General features: G+C 44.5%; 1 protein-coding gene across 3 annotated transcripts; it reads left to right on the top strand.

Moving 5' to 3' along the window:
* Positions 1-1,894: 1,894 nt before the first annotated feature.
* FCER1G (Fc epsilon receptor Ig) lies at positions 1,895-17,273 on the top strand. 3 transcript variants are annotated; one of them, XM_083716203.1, is made up of 6 exons: positions 1,895-2,246; positions 9,891-9,982; positions 12,035-12,082; positions 12,847-12,867; positions 15,402-16,731; positions 16,997-17,273. In XM_083716203.1, the coding sequence occupies exons 1-5, from the start codon at positions 2,192-2,194 to the stop codon at positions 15,501-15,503; spliced, it is 318 nt and encodes a 105-aa protein (XP_083572329.1). In that variant the 5' UTR covers positions 1,895-2,191; the 3' UTR covers positions 15,504-16,731; positions 16,997-17,273. The 3 variants fall into 3 exon arrangements, with proteins under 3 accessions (XP_083572329.1, XP_083572328.1, XP_083572327.1); XM_083716202.1 differs by having other exon boundaries at positions 2,006-2,246; positions 15,402-16,711; positions 16,980-17,273; XM_083716201.1 differs by having other exon boundaries at positions 2,006-2,246; positions 15,402-16,715; positions 16,982-17,273.
* Positions 17,274-21,225: the final 3,952 nt, after the last annotated feature.

Genomic DNA, 21,225 nt, shown 5'->3' with positions numbered 1-21,225 from the left:
GCTGTTGCCATCTTCTTTGAACAGCCTGGAAAATGCATTAAAGCTATTAATTTTTTTTATGGAAACGAAGACAGTGAATAGACACAACGGAGCCTGTCCTCAAGAGTATAATTTATTTGTTTTATACCCTCCAGATATGTTGGACTACAGCCAGCAGTGCTGATGGAGACTCATGGGAGCTGTAGTTCAAAACATCTTGAGGGCACCAGGTTCGGGAGAAGCTGGTATAGAGCCTTCAGAGTAAAGGATCTCTGCCCTGAGGAGCCTACAGTCTAAAATGCAGTTAACTGTCTATGAAATGTTTTGGTACAGTATGGTACTCAATATATGGTCACATACCCTGGTGGAGGGGAATGCTCTCAGGTGCGAAGGCCTCAGTTCAAGGAGAGTAAAGTCTTTTGCTGAAACACTTTCCTGAAATCAGAGTTCAAGGTGCTGTGTAGTCTCAACAAACCAAGCTAAAGCACCGAGACCTGTATTTTCAGCAACGGGAAAGCTCAAGAGGAGAAGCCTTATACACTGAAAGAGTGTCAGGGAAGGCTTACTCAGAAGTAGGCCAGAAAACGCTGGGTCTGTAGAATTCACAGATTGGCTTAACATTCAATCCCTTTCTCCATGAAACACTGGGGAATTAGCTCTGTGAGAGAAATGTCAGCTCCCATGATTCTTTGTGGGAGATCCACTACTGTTTAAAGTGGTGTTATAGTGTTTTAAATGCAGACCCTGCAAGTGTTCCTATTTTCCAGGGATTTACAGAAGCCACCCCAGTTTCTGATTTGATCCCAGAATGTCCCACTTCTAGTTAGGACATCCCTATTTTCACCAGATAAATGTTGCAGGGTTGGAGTTATGCAACCTCCAAGCCAAGGGGATAAGTAACTATACAACCTTTAGAAGACATCTGAAAGCAGCCTTGTATAGGGAAGTTATTTGATGTTTAATGCTTTATTATGTTTTTATATGGGATGCAGGTGGCGCTGTGGTGTAAACCACTGAGCCTTGGGCTTGCCGATTGGAAGGTCGGTGGTTTGAATCCTGCCAACCTAGCAGTTCGAAAGCACATCAAAATGCAAGTAAATAAATAGGTACCGCTCCGGCGGGAAGGTAAACGGCATTTCAGTGCACTGCTCTGGTTTCGCCAGAAGCGGCTTAGTCATGCTGGCTACATGACCAGAAAAACTGCAGACAAATGTCGGCTCCCTTGGCCAGTAAAGCGAGATGAGCGCCGCAACCCCAGAGTCATTCGCGACTGGACTTAACTGTCAGGGGTCCTTTACCTTTTTTAAAAAGATGTTTTTATATAGGTTGGAAGCAGCCCAGAGTGGCTGGGGCAACCCAGTCAAAGGGACAGGGTATACAATGGTACCTCGGGTTAAGAACTTAATTCGTTCTGGAGGTCTGTTCTTAACCTGAAACTGTTCTTAACCTGAGATACCACTTTAGCTAATGGGGCCTCCTGCTGCCACTGGCACGTGATTTCTGTTCTCATACTGAAGCAAAGTTCTTAAACCGAGGTACCATTTCTGGGTTAGCGGAGTCTGTAACCTGAAGCGTCTGTAACCCGAGGTACCACTGTATTATTAAATAGGATCTTGTACCAGACTTGCACCAGAGTGACAGGCCAAAAAATGGGACATTCCGGGATCCAATCAGAAGCAGGAATGGTTTCTGTAATTCTGGGATGTCCTGCTTAAAATGGGATGGTTGACCATTTGCAATTCCGATCTCAATATGGGTGCATTCGGGCTTAGCCGATTTTCCTTAGATACTGGGAGAGTGGCAATTATGTTGTGAACCGTCCTGAGATCTACAGATGATGGGCAGTGTAATAATAATAATAATAATAATAATCCCTTCTCCTCCTCCTCCCTGGACTGCATGCTTCTCAGTTCCTGAACTGGAGAAAGGGGAACTTCAGGCTGAGCCCGATGATCGGCTATCATGAAGTGAGAAGTTTACGGCCTCAAAAGCAGGAAAGCATGTGTTCTGTGGTTGGTGGGCAGTCCTGCTGAAGACTTGAGCACTGCAGAGCAGAAGCTCAGCTCAGACGCTGGACACTTCTGTCTTGGGAGGAAGGCGTAGGCAAGCCGGATTTAGCCAGTCGCTCTCGCCTTGCGTCTCCCTTGACCTTGCCCATTGGGGAGGGAAGCTCTGCCACTCGACTGGACCTGGTCCCTCTCCCCTCTCCAGGATGAAGGTGTATATTTGGACAGCCCTCCTGGTTCTCCTGGCAGCGGAGGAAACAGGTAAAGCGGGTGGGCTGGGAGAAATGGCCTTTCGCTCATCTGCCTTTCCGCACGTATGCACAAAAAGAGAAGTGAACGGAGATTGTAGGTTTGAGAAATCAGCGCCTTCCCTCAGTCCTATCCTCTGATGGCAGGAGGGAGAGCCTTTTCTGCGGCTGCTCCCATATTGCGGAATTCCCTCCCAAGAGAGGTCAGACCGGATCCCTCCTTGTTATCCATCTGCCGGCAGGTTCAGAGCGCCCTGGTTTTGAAAATGACGGGGCAGAGAGTGCTGATCGCTGGGTCTCTTTGTCAGGGCAAACTGGACTTTAATTGCCAGACCTCTAAAATACACCAGAATTGTGTTCTGATGTATTTTAATTATTGCTTTTAACTCGCTTGTTTTTATTGCTTTGTATACGTATACGTTTTAAAATGTTTTTTTAAAAAATGTCTGCGTATACGTTTTTAAATGTTTATACGTTTCTCTAGGAGAAAGGAGGGATATAAGTACATTAATTTAAAATATAATAATAGTAGTAGTAGTAGTTTTAGTAGTAGTAAATTGCAACAACAATAGCAGCCACTAAGTTTGCCTCACTTTAAACCCACTGTGTGTTTACAACAACTTGTATTTGATTACATTCTCCACCTCAGATGTTCAGGGTGGCAGAAAAAATGGCCCTCCTCTGTTCTATTTTCACAACAACCCAGTGAGGTAGTTTAGGCTGAGAGAGAAAGTGGTTGATGGGGGTGGGGTGGGGTGGGCTAGGATGTTTGAATATCTCCCCCCAAAAAAACAGCTAGGCCACCACTATAACCCCCCCGCCAAAAATGCTGATTCTGCTTTACAGCTGTGTTGCAAGCTTGACTTGGTAGATTAATCAACTTGGTAGATTAATCAAAGTTTCATTTGATCATGCAATAAGGTCATTTTCATGTGGTGGGACTGTAAGACCACGCTTGGTTGTTGTTACCCCTCACCCCCCCCCCAATCCCTGGGTCAGGGAATGGGGGGCAGAAATCCCTTAAATATGGCCTTTCTAAGTGGAAGTGCTAAATTTGTACCTTAAATGGTATGTGAAAAGGCATTTGTATTGAATTTTTAGTAACATGCAACTGTTTATATTTTGACCAATTAAAAAGGGGATACTGATCCACTTAGGAATTCTTTAATCTGTGAGGCTGCAATCCTGCATATCCACTTACATGAGTGTAAACCAGACCCTCCAAGTGTCTGTATTTTCCAGGGACGTCCCTGATTTGGAGAAGTTGTCCCGGTTTCTGATTTGATCCCAGAATGTCCCATTTTTCCTTAGGATGCCCCTAATTTCACTGAAGAAATGTTGGAGGGTATGGAGTTATCTGATCCCCAAGCCGTCTGAAGGCAATCCTGTATAGGGAAGTTTTTTTAATGTTTAATGCCTTATTAAGTTTTTTATATATGTTGGAAGCTGCACAGAGTGGCTGGGGCAACCCAATAAGATGCAGGGAGCATATATAGTAAAATTACCATTATGGAATGGGACGTCCCTGTTTTCATCGGATAAATGTCAGAGGGCATGGTAATCGTGACTGAACTCAGTGGCACACACTTCTGAGTAAAATTAGATACACCCAACTCATTTCTTCTCAGGGTGGGCATATGGAAATTAATGTACCTAAGTTAGCCATGTCAATTAATCTCCATGGGTCTACTCTGAGTAGCTAGCATTGGCCAGAACCCCATGTATAGGATTGCAGAGATGACGGCACATGTTCACCACTAACACTACAAGTTTGGCCCTGTTTAATGAAAACTGATGTTGTGCCAACCAGTTTAATCCTTTTGAGGTACAGTGGTACCTCAGGTTACATACGCTTCAGGTTACAGACGCTTCAGGTTACACACTCCGCTAACCCAGAAATAGTGCTTCAGGTTAAGAACTTTGTTTCAGGATAAGAACAGAAATTGTGCTCTGGCAGCACAGCGGCAGCAGGAGGCCCCATTAGCTAAAGTGGTGCTTCAGGTTAAGAACAGTTTCAGGTTAAGTACAGACCTCCGGAATGAATTAAGTACTTAACCCAAGGTACCACTGTATATCTAGTCAATTGCTAGATTGCATTGTTGTGCTAAGATAAAGGATCTGTTTCTGCCATCCACAAAAAGAGGGAGGTTTATTTGGGGAGGGGTGCCTCTGAAAAGCTAAGTTTTACAGTATGGTAAACTTTCTTGTATTAGAGGCCAGTTGCGGGCCAGACTGAGACGGCGACTAGGCCGCATCCTGTCCCCGGGCCTTAGGCTGCCTACCCCTGACGTACAGTCTCTAAACTTGAAAGGAGAACATGGGTCTCTTCTAGGAAAGCAAAACTGATTCCCTTAACAAGGGTCACCATCGGGCACAACCATCGTCTGCTCAAACCAGATGACAGGCAGGAGTTTCGATTCTTAAAAGGGGCATCCCACCCCTTGTCTGTTCCTGCCTCTCTGCGGCTTTCGGATTTTGTTCCACTGTGCTCACGGCAGGATCATGGAGATGTGGCCAAGTGGTAGAATATTTGTGTTGCAGATGGAAGGTCCCAAATTTAATCCCCAACATCTCCAGCTAAGATAGGGGGAAACCCCTGTCTGGAAACCCCCAAGAGCTGCTGCCAGTCTGTGTAGAGAATACTGAGTTTAGTGGGTCAGTGGTCTGGCTAACCCAGAAATAGTACCTCGGGTTAAGAACTTTGCTTCAGGATGAGAACAGAAATTGGGCTCCAGTGGCACGGCAGCAGCAGGAGGCCCCATTAGCTAAAGTGGTGCTTCAGGTTAAGAACAGTTTCAGGTTAAGAACAGACCTCCAGAATGAATTAAGTTCTGAACCCGAGGTATAAAGGTAAAGGTACCCCTGCCCGTCAGGGCTAGTCGTGACCGACTCTAGGGTTGCGCGCTCATCTCGCTCAAGAGGCCGGGAGCCAGTGCTGTCCGAAGACACTTCCAGGTCACGTGGCCAGCATGACGAAGCTGCATCTGGCGAGCCAGCACCAGCGCCGCACACGGAAATGCCGTTTACCTTCCCGCTAGAAAGCGGTCCCTATTTATCTACTTGCACTTAGGGGTGCTTTCGAACTGCTAGGTGGGCAGGAGCTGGGACCGAATGACGGGAGCTCACCCCGCTGCGGGGATTCGAACTGCCGACCTTTCGATCAGCAAGTCCTAGGCTCTGTGGTTTAACCCACAGCGCCACCCGCGTCCCTTAACCCGAGGTACCACTGTATATTTAAGTGCATTGCCCTCATGTATGTATTTTTGTGTGCCGTTTTGCCTACATACAGGTTTTCGCAAAGCCACTTCCCCATGTGCAATGCATTTTTGTAAGTTGCTTTTAGTAACACATGCATTTTAGACCCACAATTTACCCTAGTAATAGGAACGTAGAATTGTGGAGCTGGAAGGGACCTTGAGGGCCATCTAGTCCTACCCCCTGCCATGCAGGAATCTCAAGGCACGGACCCCCATCTGTGCATTTTTTTGTACACATCACCTGTCTGGAGAACTGCATTTCAAAAATTTGATGAATGCAAATTTCACATGGTGGTTGTGTTTCGGCTCGTGTATTGTTTCAGAAGGAGCAAGTCTGGTAAGTCTGAAATGCAAGCTGAAGTCAATTCCCACCCCTTGTCCGAAGTAATGAAATTATTTATTTATTTATAAATGTATGTTTTGTTTAATTTTATGTAACCAATAAGAACTGAGAACAGAATGCACATAAACAGAACAGAAAATACAAGTATGGAATCCAAAATACCCCAAAGATTTCCAAAGAATGTAAATAACACAACGCAAAAACTGTGAGGGTCAAATACTGAAATTATCACCTCTCCAGAGCTGGCCATGTACGTGAAGTGGTTTCCTTGCTTTATTAGAACTATTAATATATTGAATAAAAGTTAAGCAATCAGTAAGGAATATAGGGACGCTGGTGGTGCTGCGGGTTAAACTACAGAGCCTAGGACTTGCCGATCAGAAGGTCAGCGGTTCAAATCCCCGCGACGGGGTGAGCTCCTGTTGCTCAGTCCCTGCTCCTGCCAACCAAGCAGTTCGAAAGCACCTCAAATTGCAAGTAGATAAATAGGTACCACTCCAGCGGGAAGGTAAATGGCGTTTCCGTGCACTGCTTGGAAGCTATACGCTTGCTCCCTCGGCCAGTAAAGCGAGATGAGCGCCGCAACCCCAGAGTCGGTCACGACTAATGGTCAGGGGTCCCTTTACCTTTTAATCAGTAAGGAAAGGATCCTTGTCTGACCTTCCCTGAACCTTTTTAGTCACATCAGTACATTTTTCTGACAATTAAATTGTCCAAATTCTGCTGTACCCATAATTCAGTGAGATACCGTTCAGCTTTCACCATTTATAGGCTTAATACAGTGCTGCAAAAGCAGACTAAGCAAGTTCTTAGGGCACCAGCAAGCAGGGGCATGCAAACAAAGAGATTTTTTAAAAAATAAAAATAAAAAATTCAACATTTAATTAAGGGGGGGAAGCGCTGAATTTTGCAATTGGAAAATCTAGAAACAATCTAGTTTATTTTCAGCATGCACATGTAAGTAAAGTATCATTTCAAAAAATAAAATTAGTTTCCGTATTGTTTTTATTTTGAATTATGTATGGGCGGCCCATCATAATATTTTCAGTGCTTTGGGTCTCTAACGGTCTTAATCCAGCCTTGTCTTAATCCAGTTATTTCTGAAACTTCTAAAAATCACCATCTTGTGTGCTGTCCAAAACCTGTTCCGGAAAAGACAGGGCGGCTTGCCCACATCTCTAGCAGAGGCATCCAAAATAGATATCCCGTGCGTACAAATTGCCCTGTAAAGTGTTGGTGGTCTCAGATCACAGGAGCTGCGTAGCCTCTCTGCTCTCCCCCCCCCACCCCGCCCTCCACACTTTACTTTTGTGTCCTATCAGTGGTATGAGATCTGCTGCTACTGCTACTTGTGGTTTAGCGAAGTGTTTGCTAATCTGATGCTTTTTCATCACCACAAAAAGGAGATAGCAGCTAATTTATGTGCTCAGCTCTCTATCCCTTCTTTGGGTCCCTGGAACAAATACTTACAGAAACAGGCTTGTCATTGCACACACACATTATACTAATAGACTTTAAAAACTTGGTCCTGTGTACAAGTACAGGGGTACCTTGGTTCTCAAACTTAATCTGTTCCGGAAGTCCATTCCAAAACCAAAGCGTTCCAAAACCAAGGCGCGCTTTCCCATAGAAAGTAATGCAAAATGGGTTAATCCATTCCAGACTTTTAAAAACAACCCCTAAAGCAGCAATTTACGTAACATGAATTTTACTATCTGACGAGACCACTGATCCATAAAATGAAAGCAATAAACAATGTACTGCAGTCACTCACTCACTCACTCACTCACTCACTCAATCAGTAGCTGAACTGGGTTCCACACAGTCACAGAAACAAAACAAAAAAGCCACAAAAACAAAAATGCAAAATAAATCGCAAAAACAGACAGACCTCAGTGTAACACTCAAACAGAAGTGTGGCACTCAAATTGGAAGCGTAACACTCAAAACGGAGCATGTTCGGCTTCCGAAATAAGTTTGCAAACCAGAACACTTACTTCCAGGTTTGCAGTGTTTGGGTTCTAAGTTGTTTGAGTGCCAAGGCGTTTGAGAACCAAGGTAACACTGTACTCACCTAGTCAAAAAACTGCGTTTTGAATGCCTTATAAACGTGTAACACTAGATAACGCTGGAGAGCAAAAATAATTTTGTTCAATTTTCCGTAGCGTTTTTTTTTTCTTTTGTTGTAACGATTTAATTTCTGACTTATTTATAGCTTTCCCCGCCCTGTGTGTAGATCCAGCTGAAGTCACACAGACCATGTCATGAAAGAAAAAAGTTAGGGGGGGAAATGCTGCCAACAAGTATAGTTCCAGATTTACCAGGCTTGTGACGATATGGTTTCGTCGGGGCTTTTTTTTCCAGCTTGAACTCACCGGAACTCAGTTCCGGCACCTCTCAATATAAGCCATTGCCATTATAAGAGAACAAGGGAGGTCCTAGTGGTGAGTTCTGGCATCTCCTTTTCTATAAAAATAGCACTGGTTGTCCTGAAAATAAAGGCTCTGTAGTATAATGTAATAAAGGTATACCAAATCATATAAAAAGCATCTGGAGGTCCTAGCCCTTGTTGAAATCTCAAATTTGATTTTATCCATTATAGCTATATTCCAGAGTGAGGGGCACCAAGTGTCCAGTGTAAGATTTGGGGCTGTTAAGTTGTGGGTGAACATATCAGATGACACAGCGATTCTTCAAACAGCTTTGTTTATTCACAGGCCAGAACAGAACTGAGCTGAAGGGTTCAGTTAGCCTGCTTATATAGAGCTCTAGTACAATGTAACTGTAACAATTTTCTAAAACTATCCAATCCCTGAACGCCACTTTCAATCCCTTATTTGCATAACTATCTACAGTATCCCCCTGTTGGCCCAGGGTGAGAACTTCAGTACATAACAGGGGCTGTTTTCCTGTGAGTTTCACCAAGGGTGGCAGTTAGCTCAGTTGGTTTGGAGCATGGTGCTGCTAATGCAAAGCTTGTGGGTTTGATCCCCTGATGTGCCACCTGCGTATTCCTCTATCGCAAGGGTGACCCTCAAGATCCTTTTTATAGATCTATGATTCTATAATTCTACTATTCATGCTACCAGAGAAATTTTGTTAGGACATCCCTATTTTCATCAGAGAAACTTTGAAGCGTATAGACTAGGGCGTCCCTATTTTCATTGGAGAAACGTTGGCAGGTATGAGAGCTGTGAGGGGAATAGGGGCTTCCTATTATTATTGTTATCAGTGCTTTTTTTCTGGGGGGACGCAGGGGTATGCATACCCCTAAACATTTTGTGAATCTAAGTTTGGCCTCATTGAGGGGCAGTATTTCATATATATTTTTCAAATTTTTTATTGATTTTCCATTTTTTATAAACAAACAAACATAAATCCTAACTATACTTAGTCCACTCTTAGTAACATTGTTGAGTGACTTCCTCATATCCCCCTGGCTGAATTTCAGTATATATCATTGTAACAGTTTTCCAAACAAGTTTCTCATAAAATTTACTTACGCGCTTAACATCTTTCTCATTGAGGGGCAGTATTTCAATATGAGTAGGAAAATGAGAGTACCCCTAAACATTTTTAAAGGAAAAAAGCACCAATAATAATAATAATAAATTTACTTTTATTCATACCTCACTCATCTGGGTGAGTTGCCCCAGCCACTCTGGGTGGCTTCCACCCCACACTAAAGTTAAACATCAGCAATAATTAGACAGTTTACACTTATTACAATAAATAATTACTCATCTATAATCGATAAAAATAGCAGCAAATCACAATACATAAAATGCTACAAATCATACAAAACGATGTAAAAGGATTAAATTACGAAACATTATTTAAAACAAAACAACTCTCAGCACCCTCAACAAACCATAGCTCCCAGAATCCTTTGAGGAAAACCATGACTTTTTAAAGGGGTATGATTCTGCTTTAAATGTAAGGTGTGAATGGGGCCTAGATGGGCCTTTGGCCTGATCCAGAAGGGAACATATCCAGTATGCGCAGGCTGGTGGCGCAGTTTTGAAGAAGTCACAAGATGCACCTTCTTTCCCTGCAGAGGCGCTGAGGGAACCTCAGTTGTGCTACGTCTTGGATGGGATCCTGTTTGTCTATGGTATAATCCTCACATTCCTGTACTGCCGGCTGAAGGTGAGTCTTTTAATGGCTCTCTGAGATGCATATGTCTTGATCTTAATGCAAGGGACAGGTGATCTAAAAACTAAATGACATACACATCAGTTAACTGAAGGAAATTTGTCACAGAAGTGGGTTTTTTGCAGGGAGAAGTTCATTTATGTATTTACTGTATTCACAAATGAATGAATGTGCCACAAAAGATCCTCTCCTGTGCATCACTGAAAAAGAAGGCAGTGATTTCTATTCAATTTGTATATGCTAACTTATAGGCATAACTCAATTAAACATAATAATACTGTAATTTAAGCAGGGGGGGGGGAAGACACTGTATAATTGGGAGTTGTGCTTTGTGCCTGCTTAGTCTGCTATCCAACTGCTGACTTGTTGCTGGGCCTCTTCAAGGCCTCATCCTGCTCTCCCCTCTTGGGGTTATCTGGTCCCTATGTGTACTATACATTTAAAACAGTACCATACCACTTGAATCAGTGTGGTTTAAAATGGTATGATACTACTTTAACTGTACTGTATGGATGCAGCCTCGGTCTCTTCCCACTGGAAAAGAAATGTGGATTGTAAGCTCCTGGAGGGCAGGGACCTGATGTGCAGAATATCTAAGTAAATGAATACTGCTTCATGAACAAATAATTTAAAGAGTTGCTGCCATTTAAATGTTGTCTAACTGGCTGTATTTATTTACCTTTATAATGATAATAATAATAATAATATCCCACCCTTCCTTGGTGGAGCTAGAGCAGCATACAGTGGTACCTCTGGTTAAGTACTTAATTCGTTCCGGAGGTCCGTTCTTAACCTGAAGCTGTTCTTAACCTGAAGCACCACTTTAGCTAATGGGGCCTCCTGCTGCTGCCGTGCCGCCGGAGCACGATTTCTGTTCTCATCCTGAAGCAAAGTTCTTAACCCGAGGTACTATTTCTGGGTTAGCGGAGTCTGTAACCTGAAGCGTATGTAACCTTGAAGCATCTGTAACCCGAGGTACCACTGTACATTGTTTTTTCTTCTTTCCCGTTTTATTCTCACTAGAACCCTGTGAGATACACCATACTGTGGCGACTTCTGCGCCAGACATTGAAAGAAGCCCTTTAAACTGTCATGGCTTTGTCCAAAGAATCTTGGGGAAATGTTGTTTGCTAAGGGAGCTTATAGTTGTTACAATACACACACCCACACCCCACATTCCTGCACAGAGCTACAGTTCCCAGAGTTCCCTGTGAGGAGGGATTGATTGCTAAACCGCTTTGGGAATTATAGCTCTGTGAGTGGAATAGAAAGTTCTCCTAACAACCCTCGACAGCCTTGATAAATTATAGTTCCCAGGATTCTCTGGGGGAAGCCATGACTGTTTAAAGTGATCGGATACTGACTTTAAATGAACAGTGCAGATGAGGCATGAGTGTGCATGTGAGAATGAGTGAATGAGAATGAGCCCAGGGTCACCCTCAAACTTCATAGCTTGAGTGGGCATTTGAACCTGGGTCTCTGCAGCTTAAATCTGCCACTCAAACCACTGCAATCGACACAAGATAATATCACCAAGGCAACTATTTGTGAACAAACAATAAATGTCCCTAAATATGGACACCCCTAAAAATGGCAAGGGTAGTTTCTTTCCCAAATGGTTTTTATCTCACACAACGGCAAACGCAGGAAATAAAGAGTCCACTTGTGATATATCAGTTGGTTCAGTGCTCAGACGTCGTTCCGGTTATCAGACGTTTCGTCGCGAAAGAGCTTAGTCGTCGAGCTTTGAAGTAAATAATATACATGAGAAGACAGTATGCAAACAACTTAAAGTAGGGGTATATCTGTTCCCATGTGCATGTTTTCATCAGAAGAAGCATAGAAAGAGCAAAATGTCCTTCAGTTTGTTAAACTGCAGGCTGTCTCTCCACAAGTTGCTCCATAGTTAATGAATGGCCTTTCTGTAACACTCAGAGGGATTAAAAAGAAATGAGAGAGACGTTTGCTGTGTGGAGTTAATGTCTGTTCTTCCTTTAAGTTTATAAATGATTTATTTGACTCTGTTTATATTTTTTATCCCCTTAGATCCAATACCGAAGGAAATCGAAGCTTCCCCCTGCTTCCCACTACGAGGTGCCTCCTTGCTCCTTTCACTTAAATAATATTTAGCATTTATATGGCATTTGCAGCGTGTCAGGCTAAGGATGGGCTGATAGGCTGGAAGCAGACAGACTTGGTTTCCCAACCATTCTCAGCACCCGTACCAAACTCCAGTTCCCGGTGTTTATTAAAGAGGGCCTAAGACCTCTTAATGAAACTGTAGGCAGAAATTCAACTGGAGGTGTTTTTCTTAGCACAGGAATGGAGCAATGGCAACAACAGCGCCTGTTGTGTTGCTGCCTGCTAAAGACATAAGAGTCATTCCCGTGCACCATAGAAAAAAGAGGGGGGGGGTAGACCAATAAGACTGTGATTTGTTTAAAGAAGTTATTGTGGTTTTTGCACCCTCTCTGCTTCAAACAGAGATTTGACGCATTCATGGCTTGCATGTTGCTTTTGTCTTTTCTTCTGTTTTTATCTCATACCTTCTGAAATAAAGAGCAGGGTTGGTGGGTGGGTGGGCATTCTTCCTTTAAAGCATATTTGAGGCATATTTCCCCCCTCAAAGAATTCTGGGCACCGTAGTGTGCTAAGAGTTTCTTGGAATTGTAACTCTGTGAGGGGTAAACTACAGCACCCAGAATTCTTTGAGGGAAAGAATGAGCTTTAAAGGTTTGGTGTTTACACTGGTGAAGATGCAGAGAAGGGAAAGGGAAAGGGAAGGGGGTGCATTATATATTGTTTTGCTTTCTGTTCCTCGGAAATCTCATGCCATTATCTGTCTTCCTCTTTTGCAGAAAATGGAAGGAATCTATACCGTAAGTGTCAACCAACGATTTTCTGGGGCTGGGCTGGGATAGGAACACAGGAAGCTGCCTTCAATCTTAGCCAGACCTCTGCTCCATCTAGCTCATTATTGCCAACACTGACTGGCAGAGGCTGTCCAGGGTTTCAGGCATAAGAACAAAGCAAAAGCCTGGCCACAGGATCAGACCAATGGCCCATCTAGTGCAATGTCCTGTTCTCACAGTGGCTGACCAGATGCCCGAGGGAACCCCCATACCCAGCAAGTGTCCTGGAAAAACCGGAACATCCCATTTCCCCCCAGCGAGAGCATGGTGGCTATTTTGAGATCTCACCCTTGTAATAAACAAAAATCTGCACTTATTTGCTTATGGGGGACACAAGAGCCCTTATAGAGTCCTTTGTAGGTTCGCCGTCAGTCGGAGAGAATAACAGAGGCCAACCAGAGAATACTGAGAAGCAAAGCAGCTAGTAAGCCTGAACTTTATTGAACTGTTGCAACAGGGGGCTCCCCTCACACGTAGGAGAAGGAGGAGGACCCAGAACCAAGGTGTGCCTGCCCTTATATAGACATTTTAAATTGCCTTCCCTGGAGCTCAAGACCACCCTCCATAAATCATACATACATCACAGAAGGGGTGTAACCCAAGACCACCCCCCACAAACATCATACATACATCACAGAAAAGGTGGTCTACAACAGAATCAAAATGGTTTCAGGACGCTTTTCCTGTACTACTTCAGACATATCGTTTATATATTTATGTACGTGTTTGCTTCGTACATTTATGAACATTTATTATATATCTAAGACCTTAATTTTTTTTTTTCACCCTGAAGAAATTGCTTTTGGGGTGGGCCATGATCTTGCATGGTGCTGTTGTGTGAGAGCACAGTTCCCCCCCAAAAGCACGTATTTTCGGCTCCATAATCTTGTGCAGGTCACGTGACTCATGTGGGAAGACAGCCAGAAAGTCGCACATCCCGGTTTTGGGACTCAGCATGTTGGAGGGTTTGGGGTCCCGAGCTCAACAGCAACTCTCACCCCTTGTGTTTCCCAGAAACTGGTATTCAGAGGCATTCCTACCCTCCAGTATTGGATGAAGCCATTGATAAGTCTAGGTAAAGGTAAAGGGACCCCTGACCATTAGGTCCAGTCGTGGCCGACTCTGGGGTTGTGGTGCTCATCTCGCTTTATCGGCCAAGGGAGCCGGCGTACAGCTTCCGGGTCATGTGGCCAGCATGACTAAGCTGCTTCTGGTGAACCAGAGCAGCACACGGAAACGCCATTTTCCTTCCCGCCAGAGCAGTACCTATTTATCTACTTGCACTTTGACGTGCTTTTAAACTGCTAGGTTGGCAGGAGCAGGGACCGAGCAACAGGAGCTCGCCCCGTCGTGGGGATTTGAACTGCTGACCTTCTGATTGGCAAGTCACAGGCTCTGTGGTTTAACCCACAGCGCCACCTGCGTCCCTTGATAAGTCTAATCACCCATAAATTTGCCTAATCCTGTAAAGACATAAGCAGAACCTGCTGGATCAGGCCAAAGCCCCTCTAGTCCAGCATCCTGTACTCACAGGCCCAGTTGGCTATCCCTGTGTTGTTGTTTTTAATGCTTAAAGTAGTGAACAAGCTTCAAAAGCAGATAAAATCAAGTATAAATGGCAGCTGGTTATAAATATAGCTGTGTTTTTTTAGTTGGAAGACTTGTGATCTATTTATCATGCTATCTTGTTGCCAACCAGGGGTGTGTGTGTGTGTGTGTGTGTGTGTGTGTGTGTGTGTGTTTTAAATCAGTTAATAAGTCTGTTTTACTGAAGAACAGAATGACCACAGCAAAGAAGCAATATGCTTTTTGTACTGTGGAGAAGGTTTTCAGTTCAGATTTGCCTGGATAGGGCGTTGGGAGCTTTGAATGACAAAAGTTAGGGGATGGCATAATTATGCCTCTCGTGGCGCTGTGGGTTAAACCACGGAGCCTAGGACTTGCCGATCAGAAGGTCGGCGGTTCGAATCCCCGCCACGGGGTGAGCTCCCGTTACTCGGTCCCTGCTCCTGCCAACCTAGCAGTCTGAAAGCATGTCAAAGTGCAAGTAGATAAATAGGTACCACTCCAGCAGGAAGGTAAACGGTGTTTCTGTGCGCTGCTCTGGTTCGCCAGAAGCGGCTTAGTCATGCTGGCCACATGACCCGGAAGATGTACGCCAGCTCCCTCGGCCAATAAAGCGAGATGAGCGCCGCAACCCCAGAGTCAGCCACGACTGGACCTAATGGTCAGAGGTCCCATTAGCTTTACCTTTAAAAGTAGGGGTGCTGGTGGTGGGAAGGCCAGCTCCACTCAAGCGGTATCCACACTGTACATTTAAAGCACCACAATAGCCCAGCCCCGTGAAATTTCATATGCGTTTTAGTGTGAGTTTCGCCTAACTTAGGCATGTTTGCTTTCCCTGACCCTTCTTGTTATGTACTGCAGCTCTGGAGAAATTGCTGTGTCGTCTGCTATGTTCGCCCACAACTTAACACTTCTCTCTTTCTCCTCATTTGCAGGGTCTTGGCCCTCATGAGTCCACAACTTATGAAACTCTTACACGCCCCAAAACTGACCCAAAGGAGCTGCCCCCTGCAGAAGCAGAAACCATGGTGGGATAGGAACACTGTCTTGTGGAGACCCCTCCTCAACTCCTGAAATTGCGCAACTATATTTTGATGCCAGAAGAAGGACTGTCTCTGTACCCTTTGCTGTACCTACATGAAATATGCCACATTGCCGGTACATCGCCTAAAGTGATTTTGATGGCACAGTAGACCTGGAAGGGGCTGGCAGATGTTGCTGGACTACAACTCCCATCATCCCTGACCATTGGCCATGTAGGCTGGGGCTGATGGGAGGTGGAGTCCTACAGCTCATGGCAGACCACAGATTCCCCAACCTACCACAGATTTTGCCTGTTGTATTAGAAAACCTTATGTTTGCCGATTTGACGTCTTCCACAGTGGGACAGCTTGAGGGTGGGCAAGAAAGAAGTGCCAGCTTTTATTAATCTGTATTTAAAAATAATAATACTTATGGCTCCGTTCTCCTGCTGTTTTTGAATAACATGTCCATAGCTTGTTTGGAAAATCATGTCAATAGCTTAGCAGTGTGGGTGCAATCAGGATTCCTGGCTGGGAGTTAGAGATGAACAAATTTGTTAGTTTTGGTTCTCCAAGTTCCTCATCTTCCCAGTCTTCTTTTCTCCACATTTCCACAACTGTGGGGAAGAGCTGTGGCTCATAGAGCTGGGAATACCTCCTGTATTAAATCCTGAACAGCTGTGGCTAGATGGACCAATAGTCTGACTTGGTATATTTCCTTTGTTCCTAATTTGTTCCTAATTTGCAGATTATTATTTTTTAAATCATCAGCATCTGAGTACAGAATTCTCCTAACATATTTTTGTATGCAGCTTTGACTAATATAAATATTTTTGCAACACATTTTCCCTAACATTATGCATTTTTGTATGTTATTTTCACTAAATATATAATTTTTTTACGAATACTTTGCCCTACTGTATGCCTTTTTGGCAGAAAGGGTGAAAAGACTTTTCAGTGCATAAAATGCTCTCATTTCACCCTGATTGGGCAACTCCTGGACTCTTCTGGGACCTTGCTGCAGATATAGTAGCAGGGTCTTCAACCCTGTGACCCCAGAGCACACCACCTCTGGTTTGCAGGAAGGCTATATGACAAAGTGCACTCCTCCTGGTTTGCTTGTGTTTACTTATCTTCCCATTAGCCATTTGTTCATCACACACTTTTAAATGTACTTTCCGATCACTTTCCATATCACAAAAAGTCTGTCTCTGTGGGTGGCTGTTTGTTTTTTTAAAGTACCGTATTTTTTGCTCTATAAGACTCACTTTTTCCCTCCTAAAAAGCAAGGGGAAATGTGTATGCGTCTTATGGAGCGAATGCAGGCTGCGCAGCTATCCCAGAAGCCAGAACAGCAAGAGGGATTGCTGCTTTCACTGCGCAGCGATCCCTCTTGCTGTTCTGGCTTCTGAGATTCAGAATATTTTTTTTCTTGTTTTCCTCCTCCAAAAACTAGGTGTGTTGTGTCTTGTGGTCTGGTGCGTCTTATAGAGCGAAAAATACGGTAGTTTATTTGCACTTCAATTAAACCTACCTACCTGTCCAGTTTGTGCCTGAATCCTTCTCACAAAATATTGACAGTCTGCAGACGACCTAAGGGTCAGTACAACCAAGAAAATCCTCCTTCTAAGCCTGTTTTAAAAGTTGCTGATTTTATTATGTTGGAAACAACTATCTCTGCCCTCGTCTGTTTAACTAGATTGCTCTGAATATATATATATTATTTTATTCTTTGCTGCAAGCAGCTCTGAAAATACTAAAGAAATAAATGTAATGAAAAGTCAATGTGTTCACTGCCTCTCTGTTTCCTTATTCCACAGCTGTCCAACACCTCCTGCCCCAACACAAAATATTGAAGGAATAGTAATCATAAATTGTGCAGCGTGCTTATTTGTGGGTTTCAGTTGGAGTTTGTTCATATATTTATTTTTATTGCATTTATATCCCACCTTTTCTTCCAAGGAGCTCAAAGTGACATACATGTTTCTCTCCCTCTACCTTTTACCTTCACAACCTACCTGTGAGGTAGGTTAGTCTGTGAGACAGTGACTGGCCCAAGGTCACCCAGTGAGCTTCATGGCTGAGCAGGAATTTGAACCCTGGTCTCCTAGAAGAAGAAGAAGAAGAAGAAGAAGAGTTTGGATTTGATATCCCACTTTATCACTACCCGAAGGAGTCTCAAAGCGGCTAACATTCTCCTTTCCCTTCCTCCCCCACAACAAACACTCTGTGAGGTGAGTGAGGCTGAGAGACTTCAAAGAAGTGTGACTGGCCCAAGGTCACCCAGCAGCTGCATGTGGAGGAGCGGAGACGCGAACCCGGTTCACCAGATTACGTGACTACCGCTCTTAACCACTACACCACACTGGTAGAATGCCTGGTGCAAACAGTTGGCCATGTAGTATGCAGAAATGAATTGAATTCTGGCAGTGCCTTCCTGATCGGTCCACAATAACCATCGTGTTAATTTAGGTTTCCTAGAACTTGATCGTATGTTATTTCCTAGGCATTAAGGCCGAGTATTGTTTTATTTTTAGGTAGTGATGGTCACCAACTTGGATGGCTTGGCTTTAAAAGAAGATTAGACAATTTAATGGAGGAAAAGGCTAGCATTGGCTACTAGCTGCAATAACTATATAATGCTCCTGAATGCAAGTTGCTGGAACTAGTGTTCTTCAACTCTAGGTCCCTAGATAGTGTTGAATTACAACTCTCATCATAGCCAGACTTGCTTAGCCAATGTTAGGAAAGATTGGAGTTGTAGCCGAAGGTTGAAGAACACTGTTAACTAAATGATAATTTGCTTGCAGCCGTGTGTTGAAGGGCCTCCGCCGAGCAATCATTTCTATGACCCAACGGCTGCTAACCCTGTGGTTCATTTACGGCAGGTTGCATTTGTCAAGTTTCACAGAATTTGACCACAGGCATTGGTAGTCTGCAGGTAGTGGTTTGCTTTCAAAAGCCCCGAAACAACAGTAAAGAAAATTGAGGTAATGCTGGCTCTCTAAACGGATCGGAATTGGTAGCTTATTGAATGCTGCCATCTCCTTTTCGTTGAATTTTCCATCTGGAGGAGACCCCAACGTATTGAGAGCCAGTGTGGTGTAGGTGTTAAGACTGTTGGACTAGGTTCTGGGAGGCAAAATTTCAAATCCCCACGCAGCTAATTGGGTGGCCTTGGGCCAGTCGCACACATTCCCGGCCTTAACCTGCTCAACAGGATTATTGTGAGGATAAGATGGAGAGGGGAGGAAAGGTGGGGTATAAATGCAGTAATAAATGGTAAAACATGTCCTTATCTCCTGACAAGAACTAGGACAGTCATCTCAGATGCCAGAGAGGAAGACGGGAAAAGCCGTCCCAGTTTCTGATTTGATCCTGCAATGCCCCGCTTTTCCTTAGGACGCCCCTATTTTCATCAGAGAAATGTTGGGGGGTATGGATTTATGCAACCCCAGAGCCAAGGAAATAAGTAGCTCTGCAACCTTTACAATGCAGCCCCGTGTAAGGAAGTTTTTTAAATGTTTAATGTTTTATTATGTGTCAGGTCTGCCTCTAGATCCCAGCTCACAGAGGACCAACGCCCGGTGGATATAATGTACAAAAGTCTTTATTGAAGTTTAGTTTCCATTTCAAAGCTCTGGGCGCGCAGACCCACGTCTTGACGCTAGACCGGCTAAGTACCCTCTGACTCACTGCTCCACCCACACCAGTTTAAGATTCTAGCCCGGCTCCACCTCTTACGCTGTTCTTTCCTTCACTGGGTCCTTCTGCCCTCTGGGGTTTCCTCCTTCCTGGACTCCTCTGACGCTGAGCCCCCTGAGTCTTGTCCCTCCCTCCAGCGGGCTTTAGGACCTGGCTCCCTTCCCGGGCTCCCCGCTGTGCCGCGCTCCTGTACATTTGAACTTGGCGCGCGCGCCCAGCCGGTGACTTTCCTTCTGACCGTTTCCCCGCTTCCTGATGTGGGTGTTGCCAAACCTGACTCCTCTCCTCCCTCTGGTGGTGAGGACACTGGTCCCGACTCCTGGGACTCCCCCTCCCCACTGCGCTCTGGTGGAGAAGCTGGTCCTGATTTCCAACTGCTGCTCAGGGACTCCCCGCTAGCCCCTTCCTCCTGGGGCTTCCCCCCTGGAACCCCCCTCGCTCTGGCCACCGGCGCTCCCTTCTGTGAGTCCTCCGATTCGCTAGAGAGGCTTGTGGAATAACTCTGGCCACTGTCACTGCCTGCGCCCCCCTCGTACTCCTCCTCCTCACTCTCCATTTGCTCCCCCTCCTGTGTCTCTCCTTCTGAACCCCTGACATTATGTTTTATTATGTTTTTCTATACAATGGTACCTTGGGTTAAGAACTTAATTCGTTCTGGAGGTCCGTTCTTAACCTGAAACTGTTATTAACCTGAAGCACCACTTTAGCTAATGGGGCCTCCCACTGCCGTGCGATTTCTGTTCTCATCCTGAAGCAAAGTTCTTAACCCAAGGTACTATTTCTGGGTTAGCGCAGTCTGTAACCTGAAGTGTTGGTAACCTGAAGCGTCTGTAACCCGAGGTACCACTGTATGTCGGAAGCCGCCCAGAGTGGCTGGGGCAACCCATAATGTATGGTGCAGAGGGGGCCCTGTCAGGCAGAGACATGAAAGGAGATTTAAAAAGGCGAGGTTCATTTCATCTTGAATTTATCAGACATATAAAGTTCTGCGCAATCTGTGGCTTATACACACGCTCCCTGGCCTGGTCACAATAAAGAATATGGACAGGAAGAGCAGAAGTGAGGGGTTTGTGTGTCTGTGTGAGGAGATGTGACTGAATGTGAGTCATTTCCTTGGCTTCATGTAGCTCAAGTTTATTTTAGTGTTGCTTCCTAACCGACAACGAAACAACCTCCAGTCTGGTCCTATGACTTCAGGATTGCAGGCAGCAGCTACAGACAGGCGAGCATTTTAAAAGAGATTTGGAAATACAGAAGCATCCCTTCCCCCGATGGACACATTTATTTATTTATTAATTATAATTTTTTCCCCATCCTTCTTTCAACATTGATCAAACAACTTTCGTGGGCCCGCATACAGGAGTAAATATTATTATATTTATATCTCAGATATCTTCAAAGGAGGTGGCACACATGGTTCTGCCTCTCCCCCTTTTTATCCATATGACAACCCTGTGAGCAGTGTTAGAAACTGAGATATGAAAGCTAGGAGCTAAATGGCACCTTAAATCTAGGTTATGGGCACAGCAACGGTGCGCTTTTTTGATAACAAGGATACAAAGCTGAAAATGAATGAACTGCAGCTAAAATATTATGTTTGTTTTTCACATGGTCTAGTCCTTCCCCTGCCCACCCCAGTAATATTCTTAAGAGGGTCTCTTCTCCAGTCTTCAGAGAGTAGCTGGAAGTGGGGAGGCAGAAAAAGGTCCTCCTTTCCTTCCACTCTGCAGTTTTAATCTGAAATCTTAGGCGTCGTACTGCGCCCAGTGCTCAGAAACTGCTCACGCTGAAATTCCCCCATTGCCAAATGCACCTAGAACAATGGGAGTTTTGAATGCTGACTGTGAGGTAGGTTTAGGCTGAAAGAAGATGATTGGGTCAGGATCAAACAGTGAGCTTCATGTGGGTAAATGGAGATGGTTGTTTCAAGGGGGGAAAATGGGTATGTATAAGGAGAATTCCCCAGATGCCAAGCAGTTGGAAACTGTTTGCGAGATCTGGTGGAATGGCTTCTGCTAGGTGACTGTGAAGG

Source organism: Podarcis gaigeae, assembly GCF_964106915.1.
Source record: "Podarcis gaigeae genome assembly, chromosome: 16".
NCBI lineage: Eukaryota > Metazoa > Chordata > Lepidosauria > Squamata > Lacertidae > Podarcis > Podarcis gaigeae.
Note: the sequence above shows the minus strand (reverse complement) of the source record. Positions and strands in the feature narration are given on the sequence as shown.

Bases quoted from the DNA above. Each gene is read 5' to 3' on its own strand.
- FCER1G (XM_083716203.1), top strand. From the start codon at position 2,192: ATGAAGGTGTATATTTGGACAGCCCTCCTGGTTCTCCTGGCAGCGGAG. The intron at 9,983-12,034 runs GTGAGTCTTTTA...TTATCCCCTTAG, and splicing joins TCCTGTACTGCCGGCTGAAG to ATCCAATACCGAAGGAAATC. The intron at 12,083-12,846 runs GTGCCTCCTTGC...CCTCTTTTGCAG, and splicing joins CCCCTGCTTCCCACTACGAG to AAAATGGAAGGAATCTATAC.